This window comes from Myotis yumanensis, unplaced genomic scaffold (assembly GCF_028538775.1).
Source record: "Myotis yumanensis isolate MYYU_CA2020_CCGP unplaced genomic scaffold, mMyoYum1.0.hap1 SCAF_24, whole genome shotgun sequence".
NCBI classification, from domain to species: Eukaryota; Metazoa; Chordata; class Mammalia; order Chiroptera; family Vespertilionidae; genus Myotis; species Myotis yumanensis.
In genome coordinates, this window is record NW_027223775.1 from 3232216 (window position 1) to 3243230 (window position 11015).

Genomic DNA, 11015 nt, shown 5'->3' on the forward strand with positions numbered 1-11015 from the left:
TTCACCGTTGTCCCACCCAGGTTGTTCCTTCACCAACATGCAAGTTCTTTCCCTTCCAGCCAGGCAGAAGGGAAGAGCAGGTGTGGCCTTCCTTGTCAATAGTTCTGATGTAAAAAGGGGCAGCACAGTCACTTAAACTGATCCAACCTCTTTGCATCTTACAAAGTTAAACAGCTAAAAGGAGTAAAATAAGAAGGCAATGCTTGTGGAATGTACAGCGCATATGGCAGCGCATGCCTCATTAAGATTCCCTTGCTTGCTTCTTCTGTTCAATCGCTGTGTTATGCCCACATTACAAGATTCCCAAGAAACCACATCAGGGAGCCAGCCAATCCGATGCAAAAGCATAAGAATCTGTATTTCAAGCTGGCTCGGCTCCCCGTCCACCAGACTCACCGACACAACGGCAAATCAAGTGGCTGAGAGAGCGAACCCCACCTAGAGACCGGTTATATAGGTGGGGTTGGAGTAAGGGGAGGAGAAAGGACTGTGCTCTGCCGATTGGCCAGGCGCAAGCCAGGTCTTGTTACACAGGATGTGGTCATATCTATGGCGCGCACTTCCCTTGATTGTCATTGGTTAGTTTAAAATCCCGGGCATGGCCAGCAGAGGCCTGGGCTTCCGGGAAGAAGGGCGAACGTGGCCCCAACATGGAGGATACAGGCAAGATGGAGGGCATAGCCCTCGCCCTTTCATTCCCCCCCTTTGTCTTGGAACTTCCGGCTCAATCATGAGACGGACTGCATTTCTATTTCACCATTGCTAGAGGCCCAAACTGGGCATATCTTAACAAATGGTCTGGTGGAAGGAAAAGAAACCATTTTAGCTTTAACAACTTCTATTGAAATAGGATTTTTCTTCTTAAAATTCCTCCATGGCTATCAAAAAGCCAAATTAAGATTAATTTATCTACTGTCCTGATGTTTGCATAAACACAACAAGAATGGTAACTGACTACCTTTGCTGGAATCTCATGGTTGAATCTTAATAGCCCCATAGGGCCAGGAAGCCATGCCACCCAGCTGCCATCAGGCCAGCTTGCAGTATCTGCTGAGTTAGGTGAATCCCTCACCTGCAGCAACTCCACCTGAGCCCACGCTCCAGGCTTTAAGCCCATCTCAGTAGCCCTCCTACTTGTTGCAGCCCAGAGTGTGTGGGGGTTCCGCAGGGACGCAGAGGCATCCTTATTGCTCCCCTTCTACTCTTACCAACTGCCAGTGATGGTAGGGCATGGGCCTGATGCTCCAGCGCCAGCCATCTTGAGGGCTTCCAAGCAGGATACCAGGCTTTCTTCGTGGCATTTTTACTGGCTTCAAGTCTTTAGAGCTCAGACAGGGCTCTTTAAAACATGATACTCCAGTCAAAGTTTTCCATTAATAAAACCACTATTAGGAACCAGTCTTATTGAATCTATGCAAAGAAATGTATTGCCATGTTAGCATTGCCAAAATTCGGAGGAATTACATAAGAAGAAAGACATACTGATCTACTCTAAGATTTTCTGACTTTCCTTGACAATTCCTTTTAATAAAACAGTAATTGTTGGCATTAAATTTTCTTTCTATGCATAACCATGCCTTAGACCTTCTATTTTAAACATGCTTTTCCCAGCTTTACTACCCCTGACATGGGCATGGTGACTCAGGCCTGCAAACAGTACACAGGCTGTTAACTGTCAACTGTCTCTCAACAGTGACCAAAACCTGATGGACACCGTTCCCTGCCCAGGTGGGCACCTGCCCTCTTGGCAGCTAGGCACCCTTTACTTTTTGGGGGTCACCCCACATAGTTCCCTTCCAGGACAGCCAACATACATTCAAACCTGCAAAAGAATCAAAGGTCAATATAACATATCATTGGCATCATGGCTGCTTTAGGCAGCCAAATTCTACTAGAGTCTATTCTTGGCCTTTCTATAAATTGTCCTTGTCTCTTTGGAGCCATGTCCATGAAGATGCAGGCATCATCTAAGTCTTGAGCAATGTTACCAGCATCAGGCAGGTCGAGCACGCCATAGCAGGTTGCGTTGATCTCGATCGACGCTCCATTTGGTGACGAAGTCTTTCCGGATCATGGATGGGTCCACTGACCGGACGTGGGTGTGATGGACCCAGGTCGCGATGCCGTCTATCTATTTTGAGAGCGGTGGGGGTCGTCAGCACATGGAGTAGGGTGTAGGGACCTTTCCATAGAGGCTCCAGGTGGTGCCTTTTGCCTGGGTGGCGCCGGGGCGCAGCCAAATGTCCTCGTGCACCCTCTGGAACCCTCTCAAGAAAAGAGACAATTCTTGCAGCAAGAAAGTCAGGAATGATAGGGGGTGGGGCCTGCCAAACATGATCAAGGGAGTGCGCTAGGACCAAACCCTTTCAGTACATTTGACCAGCTTCATTCCCGCCTATCTTTACAGATTCCAAGGCCCATTGTCTTCCTTCACAGGCAGGGGGAAGGGCCCATTAAATCTTTGCCTTGGGGAACTGTGAGCCCCATCCTTAAATGTTACTAGAAAAGCCACAAAATACCTTTTAAATTACCCCAGAATTCCAAAATCCCAACCCAGCACAGAATATCACATAGCAAATAATATCAAATAAACATTTACACTTACACCTTTTCAGTGAACAAGTATTTTTACAGTTTTGGGATCTTGAGCAGATAACAGGGACACCGCCCAAGTCCCCTGATGGGGGCCTGACAGGAACAGATGTGGGGGTCTTTCCCACATCACAGGACAGGATTCTTGACCGATGTCTTATTTAGATAGAAACGGTATTTATTACAAACAAAAGACTCTCTCTAAGATCAGATGAAATTAGTTTCTACCTGAAATAATTGTACTTTACTTTAGGAATTGGATTACTGCTACCAGTCCCTTTTAAAGAGATTAGCTTAAAAATAAAAGTGTTAAGTTTCCAGCCAATAAGCCTGGCATAGCTGCTAAATTTCAAAATGGTCACAATTTTTCTGCTGGGGCAAACCCCATAGCTACTCACATGTAAATTTGACTATCAACTTCCTGGTGGTACTTGCCTCAGGGCGGGAAATTTTCTCCGCCACTTTTTAAGGCCAAAACAGTCTCGGGTTTTTATTCTGTACACAGCAAAAGCTCAGGTTCAGCTCAAAACTATGCGCACTCATTTTTAAACTGGCCTTTTCCCCTTACACGTGCACAGAAATCCCCGATGCATTTTAAAACTTTTACATTTAACTTCTATGATCTAGCTGGGGCGACCTCCCCCTGGACCCAATGCCGCCGGGGGCCTCGCCGCTCCCGCCTCCCCTGAGCGACGTGCCCGCCCCGCCCCCCGCGCTCCACCAGGCTCCACTCACTCGCCACAAGCCCGGGGCCAACGCCGGCCCACCGCCGCTGCTGCCGCCACCGCCGCAGCTGAGCCGCCTGGGCCCGCGGCGCGGCGGGGCTCCAGGGCAAGGGCTGCGGTCACCGCACACCACGCTCCTGCACGCCTGCCCCCGACTGCAGAGCAAGCGGCTCCTGCAGCCCCAGGCACAGTGATCCCTGCTCACCTTCCCTGCCTGGGAGGCGCACGGGAGGGCGGGGACCCCTCCCCTGCCTTTACACTCACATACTTTCACCAGACATTCATTCAGAGTTTAAACAATCCATTCAATTCCTAACAACTTCCCAATTTCTGAGGGAGCTCTAAAGCCTCCCGCAATCTCCTTGAAATGATCAATCACAATACCCAAAGGAGCAGTCTGAGTCCATTCCATAACGTCCGTCCAGTAAGTCCACAAAACAAAACCGAAAAAACACAAACATAAACAACAAACTGGCCCAAAAATAGTCTTCCATGGAAGCAACTAGACGATGGCATTACGCCAAACCCATCTCAAATCCGCAAGAGAAATACACATCTCTCATGAGGGGAATACACAACCCTCCAAATCCGCGAGAGGAATACACATCTCTCACGAGGGGAATACACATCCCTCCAAATCCGCGAGAGGAATACACATCTCTCATGAGGGGAATACACATCCCTCGTGGGGAGCAGAACGTCTTCTAACTCTCCCCTGCCTGTGGTCGTTCACGGGCGCGTCCGCCCTAGACCCCTCAGGCAAAGATTCCAGAAGTGAGCTCATACAGGACAGAATACACAACACACAGACACTTACCGCGGCCACGCAGATTCTACGAATTGAGGATCCCTACATGGTCTTGGGAACCCTGGGCGAGCCCCCAAATGTTATGCCCAGATTTCAAGATTCCCAAGAAACCACATCAGGGAGCCAGCCAATCCGATGCAAAAGCATAAGAATCTGTATTTCAAGCTAGCTCGGCTCCCCGTCCACCAGACTCACCGACACAACGGCAAATCAAGTGGCTGAGAGAGCGAACCCCGCCTAGAGACCGGTTATATAGGGGGGGTTGGAGTAAGGGGAGGAGAAAGGACTGTGCTCTGCCGATTGGCCAGGCGCATGCCAGGTCTTGTTACACAGGATGTGGTCATATCTATGGCGCGCACTTCCCTTGATTGTCATTGGTTAGTTTAAAATCCCGGGCATGGCCAGCAGAGGCCTGGGCTTCCGGGAAGAAGGACGCAAGTGGCCCCAACTTGGAGGATACAGGCAAGATGGAGGGCATAGCCCTCGCCCTTTCAGCTGTGATCGGAAAGAAAAGATGGGGGAAGTCGGTTATGTGGTTTCGGTAGCCTAGTATAAGACCATAGTGCTCTTGTTTAAAATATCCTTCTGAATTATAAAAACTCTACAAGCATTAATAGCCAATTCTTCATGAAAGTTTTTATTAAATAGGAACATTTGACAGATAAAAGTATATGAATATATAATTGTGGTATATTAAACATTCCATCAAGTTAAAGTTCTGTGTTTGTTGGCAGCAGAACAGTTTTTAATTAACCTTTCCAAGCCGAGTTATAAACTGGGTTCTTGCAGCACCCTTCCCTCCATCATTTTTCTCTGGCAACTCCTGCTCAGCCTTTTCTCAAGGAGGGCTTGATGGGGATTGCGGTTGGGGGTGAAGGAGCTTTGAGCTTACTTTCTTTTGAAGGCAGTGGGGGGTTTTTTTGTGTTTCTGTCTTCTTCAATTTCGACTTATCAAATCTCTCTATCTCAGCCATATCGGGTTTGTCGGACATGGTGACAGAGGAAGTTGCAAATACAAAGCCAGGAGGAGGGGTGAGAGGAGTCTACCCAGCCTCCTTTCTTCTAAATGTGCTGCTTTGTACTCTCCTCCCCTGACTGAAACCTCCCCTTTCCTTCCTTCGGCTTTCATTCACAACTAAAGATCTCTCTACAAAAAAAATAAAAGAAATCCCATTCCACCTCCCATCTCTGTCCCACAGTTTCAATCTCTCAAAATGCCGAGCACCAGGCTAGGAAGATCGATGGGGTGCTGCGGCTTTCACTACAGGGTTTCAATATCAAAATCTGACACAGAGGATGTTGGGGGCCAGATGTAAGCTGGCAAGGTCCTTGCACCTGTAGGGGCTAGCAAGGCTGGGACCCTTACCCACACAGTTTTCCCAGACTTGTTTGGATGGCGTTTATCAGTAGAATAAGAGCAATATTTGTAGAATGAGATCAGCCTTTCATAGCTTACCAAGAAGTCTGTAACTTTTTACTGAGATATGCTGTACTGAGAACTTGTCCTTCTGCTGTGTCCTTCGCTTAGAGATTAAGAGGAACAAAGAATACATTCCTCTTGATAGACCTCCTATTCAGTGTGTTATGTATAAATAGTATTGTGTGGCTAATAAAGTTGCTTCAGTTCATCAAGAGAACTGGGGTCCTCCCGATCCCGCTTTCCTGTCTTTCTTTCTTTTCTCAATTCCCACCTCCCTGCCTCAGCCCGGCTCAACCCTGTCAGGCTGGCCCTGACAGATCTGGCTCCCAAGCTAAGGGACTGAGGAACTGGGAAAAAGACGGTGAGGAACTCCGTTGGGCTTGTAGAGACGACGGTGAGGAACTCCTCCGGATAAAGAGTGCACTCGTTAAGGTAAGGGAGGAGCAATTTTTTGAAGTCGGGAGTAAAGCATGGGGCAATTAGAATCTAGAGAAAATGCTCTTTTTGGGCAAATGTTAAAGTTTATGCTCAATAGTAGAGGAACTAAGGTTAATGACAAGCAAGTAGAAAATTTTTTAAAATCCATTCAGGAGGTCTGCATTTCCTTATCGAATTTAATACAGGATTATTTAGATCCCAGGCATGACCATAATCAACCGTCTCTTAAGCCAGAAAAAAAGGAGAAACAGCGTGATAACACAAAACAGGGGTCTAAAAAAGACAGTATATTAAAAAGAAATAATGTAACTTTTAAAGATAATTTAACTCCTCAAGATGAGGGGGATTTTGAGGAAGCTGCTGCTCTTTGTCATGATAATAATACAGGTATTGTTCAGGCAAAAGAGGAGGAAAAATGTTTTTCTGCTGGAACTGAAGAGGGCAGTGATATAGAGGATGTGTTGGAATGCTTTTTAGAAAAATTAAAGCTTCTTGGCAAGAAAAAGAGAAGCCGCGGGGGCCGTGCCCGCAGCTCTCCGCTGCCTTGTGCAGCACCAGTTCCACTCTCCCCTCTCCAGATGGCTTTGCAGGAAGCACGAAAGTGTGGTGAGGAATTGGGCATTCATGCCTTCCCTGTTATGGAACAGGTGAACCCTCACACGGGAAAGCGTGAGCGTGCTTATGAACCGCTTCCTTTTAAAACCTTAAAAGAGTTAAAAACAGCCTGTGCTCAGTATGGGCCCACTTCCCCTTATACTTTAACCATCTTGGAAACTATGGCCTCAGAGGCTCTCCCACCTAATGATTGGAGAGCTATTGCCAAGGCTTGTTTATCAGGAGGGGATTATCTCTTGTGGAAATCAGAATATGATGAAAAGGCTAAGGAACAAGCTTCTCGAAATCGAGCTGCCCAGATTAATATTTCTTATGAAATGCTGGTAGGTGAAGGAGTCTATGCTGATACCCACAATCAAATTCAATACCCCCAGGAAGCTTATGGACAGATTAATGGAGCTGGGATTAGAGCCTGGAAAAAGCTGCCCACCTCTGGTCAGAAAACAGAGGAGCTCTAAAAAATTATTCAAGGGCCAGATGAAAAGTATCAGGATTTTGTCTCTCGGCTATTACAGACTGTTGGCCGAGTAGTGGTGGATGGAGAGGCTGGCATGTTAATAGTTAAACAGTTGGCATATGAAAACGCCAACACTGCCTGCCAAGCTGCACTGCGGCCCTATCAAAGACAGGGGACTCTCTCAGATTATATCCGAATTTGTGCAGATATTGGTCCCTCATATATACAAGGAGTTGCCATTGCAGCTGCATTAAAGGGAACCACCATTAAAGGAATTCTTCAGCAACAATCTAGCACAGAGAAAAGTCCAACATACAAGTGTTACACTTGTGGAGGAACAGGACACATAGCAAAACAGTGTCCTTCTAATAAAGGGGTTAATAAAGGAAATGGCAGAGGTCCCAAACAACCTGGACTGTGCCCTAAATGTAAAAAAGGAAAACATTGGGCAAATGAGTGTAAATCTAAGACAGATGGCCAGGGAAATTCTTTGCCTCAACACCAGTCGGGAAACTACCAAAAGGGGCCAGCCCAGCCATGGCAAATAACAGGGGCATTGTCTACTTACCCTTCTGTCTCTATGCCATCTCAAGGCCAGCAGGCTGCACAGTATCCAGCCTGCCACAGAAAGCAGAATAGATACAAGAGCTATTCCGAGCAACCCCCGGAAGTGCCAGGCTGGACCTTGGATCCATAGGAATAAGACATTCTGTCTGCCCTGGGTGCTGCCCTTGCCTACTGAAATAAACAGAATATGATTAGATTTAAAACCTCCCACATAGAGAAGAAATGATGATTTCCTTGCATTTCTGATACAGCTACAGCAAATGCCACCGGATCTGAAATTTAAAAATACGTCTGGGATTTCTGTACACGTGTAAAGAGAAAACTAGCTTGGAACTAAGGCGCCCATTGTCCGATTTTGGACATTTAGATAGAGTTTTAAGCTGAAATCTCTTTGCAAATATACAAAATAAAACCCAAGACTGATTATTTCCTAAGAAAAATGGAAAATTTAACCCAAAGGAAAAAAGATGCAGGCTAGATTCTAGCAGCAGGATTGGCATTTCCATAATAAAGAACAGTTTTTAAATACTAATAAAGGGTGTTAAAAAGTTAACTTCAAGGCCAAAAAGGAAATTCAGTAAAATTGTCTCTGTTACAAAAATTTGCTAAAGAATATGCCTTAAAATAATAAATTAGATTTAAATCTCAAGAATTATTGAAATATATTAATTATAAAAATCTAAGTAGCCCAGGTAAAAGACGGCTGGCTTCCCAAAGCAATTTCTTATAGAGGAAGGGCTAGCCTCCCTTCCCCCAACAGAGCAGGTAGGCCAAAAATTTACTGCCAGTGACAACTTTTAAAGAGAGGCTTGCTTCTCAGTTTCCCATCCTTAGTAGAAAGAATGTAACTAATTTGCATTTTAATGGTTACCTGTTTTCAGTCAATGGCACCCCAAGGCTTTGAGAGTTTACTAAATTAAACTAGATATTCTGAAATAACAAAATGCTAAAATATTAATCTAAATTTCCCTCACGAAAAATCTAAAGGACAGAATTAAATCTATTGATTATGTCATGTATTTTTAAAGTTTATTCTTAAAAATGTTACTGATTGAGAAATGCTGAATGTTTAACTTGCCAGCTAAGACTTTAAAGTTCTGGTTAAATAAATTGGGAGAAATCATATTTCAACATTTGTCTAATTGAAAAAAGAGGATAAATTCTATAATCCCAATCAAATTTTTATATACAAAGATCAGTTTTAATTTAATTGATATCTTTTAATAATTATAAAAGGTATATAATCTTTAAATTATATATACACATATATATTTAATAGTCTTTTAAGTTAGATTTCAAAACTATAATCAAGGAATGACTTTAGGACATTTCATGGGCCCTGAAATGTTTTCAAAAGTTTATTCTCTCTTCTTAAAGGATTTTTTAATAAAGGCAATTTAATATACTTGAAATCACATAGAAAGTTTTATCAAATAAATATTAATAAATATATATTTTAAGTTTTTGCCTCTAAGAAAGGGCAAAACAAGTTATCTTATTTAATATTTCTTAAAATACAGCAGTAGAATTTTAAGATATAATTTAAAATAACAAAAGCTCATTAATAATTTTTAATATTTTACAACAGCATATTAACATTTATTCCAAACAAGCTTACAAACTAATTGTTTGGCAGCAATTTAATAAGAACATGAAAGGATTTTATCCCTTTCACTGTGTGGAAGGCCCCCTGGGAAGGCACTTAAGCATTCTATACTGACCTCCATTGACCTTTTTGCCAAGGGGGTCCCTCTTCCAATTGCCTACAACTGTTGCCTAAGCTCTCTGTTCATACTGAGGTTGAAGCCTCATGGTGGCTGGTACCATGGATCTGTCTCTTGCCCAATAGCGTAAGCTGGGCCCTCTCTCTGGAGAACAAACCTGGGTTCCCCATGATCAATGCCGGGGCCCCGCCAGCAGGCGAGGGGATCCAAAGGCAATTACTGGGCATGGAGGCCACAGGGGCATACGCTACCAAGGAGACAGAACTAAACCTCACATCACCCTGCTTGGCCCCGGAGGATGGCTGGTAGTCAATGACGGGTAAGACCCCTCTGGGAGGGGCGACCTAAGACAGGCACAGTCGCAGGGGGCCTCAGGGGAGAACTTGGGGGTCAACAGAGGTGGGGCAGAGATCCTCACCCCCCCAACTATGCAGGGGCTTGAACACTTGCCCCTTCTGAGGGAGGTCTCCTGCCCCCATGGCTGCTGTGCTTCCCATGCCCAGCTCAGATCGGGACCCAGATAACAGAAAGAGACTTAGTCCAGCCGAAATCGGTACCCAGATAACAGAGACTTGGCTAACAGCAAATACCCTATATCTAAATCCAGCTTAACACCAGGAATGCTCAGGGCCTTCTCAAGGATACAAAATAATCCTTTCCATTAATGTTTACAGTATAAACTAATATTGTTACTTAGAGTATTAAATCTAACAGTAATATAGTAGTCAAGTTTTCAGATTAATTAAAATTATTCAAAAAGTATTAACTATAATTATCATTTCATAGTAAAATTGCTTAACATACTATAAACCTAAAGCAGTCATATTTTTGTACAAAAAATTAAAATTTAAAGTTATCTAGACTTCATTATATAATTTCCAAAAGCCTCCTAATAATTAAATTTATAAAAAAAAAGGGGGGGGGAGGATAGTGGAAAGATAGTGGAAAAATACCATATAAGGAAAAATATCCTGTAACTAATTTACATCTAGAAAAATTTTTTTCATTTATAATGCTAATAACAAGACACCCATGAAAACACATATGGTGTCAAATAAGCCAAAGGAAAATTGTTTGGACAAAAATTAAAAGAATCCCAAGTCTAAACTATTGATATGATTCCTTTATTAACCTTTGGTCGAGAATACGTTTGTATATTTTCAGAAAACAACTCCAAGACCATGTGGATTCCTGCAACTGAAGAGAATTATCAGGACTGCTCCAGCCACAGAATAGCAGTGGCCCCGTGAGACAACAAGAAGAGAAGCAGTCCAGAAATGAAGATGGTGACGACGCTTTATCATGCTAGCGGTCAGCAGCTGTGCGTCGCTGCAAGTTGCTCAGGACCAAACCACAGAGGTCGGACCTGCATTGCCACCATTTGCCCACTATCCAGAACTGAAATATTACTGCTGACATGTACACATAAAAAACTGTTGGACACTGAAACTTGAACTTGGCCTAAAAAACAAAGAAGGGGGATCTGTTGGGGGCCAGATGTAAGCTGGCAAGGTCCTTGCACCTGTAGGGGCTAGCAAGGCTGGGACCCTTACCCACACAGTTTTCCCAGACTTGTTTGGATGGCGTTTATCAGTAGAATAAGAGCAATATTTGTAGAATGAGATCAGCCTTTCATAGCTTACCAAGAAGTCTGTAACTTTTTACTGAG

General features: G+C 44.1%; 1 protein-coding gene across 1 annotated transcript; it reads right to left on the bottom strand.

Moving 5' to 3' along the window:
• Positions 1-241: 241 nt before the first annotated feature.
• On the bottom strand, positions 242-5117 carry LOC139000549 (thymosin beta-4-like). Its single transcript, XM_070402694.1, has 2 exons — positions 5018-5117; positions 242-276 (listed from the first exon to the last, which is right to left on the bottom strand). The coding sequence occupies exons 1-2, from the start codon at positions 5115-5117 to the stop codon at positions 242-244; spliced, it is 135 nt and encodes a 44-aa protein (XP_070258795.1).
• Between the last annotated feature and the right edge of the window lie 5898 nt (positions 5118-11015).

Coding starts and splice junctions, on each gene's coding strand:
- LOC139000549 (XM_070402694.1), bottom strand. CDS start 5,117: ATGTCCGACAAACCCGATATGGCTGAGATAGAGAGATTTGATAAGTCG. Junction 277..5,017: donor CCCACTGCCTTCAAAAGAAA/GTAAGCTCAAAG, acceptor GGCATAACACAG/CGATTGAACAGAAGAAGCAA.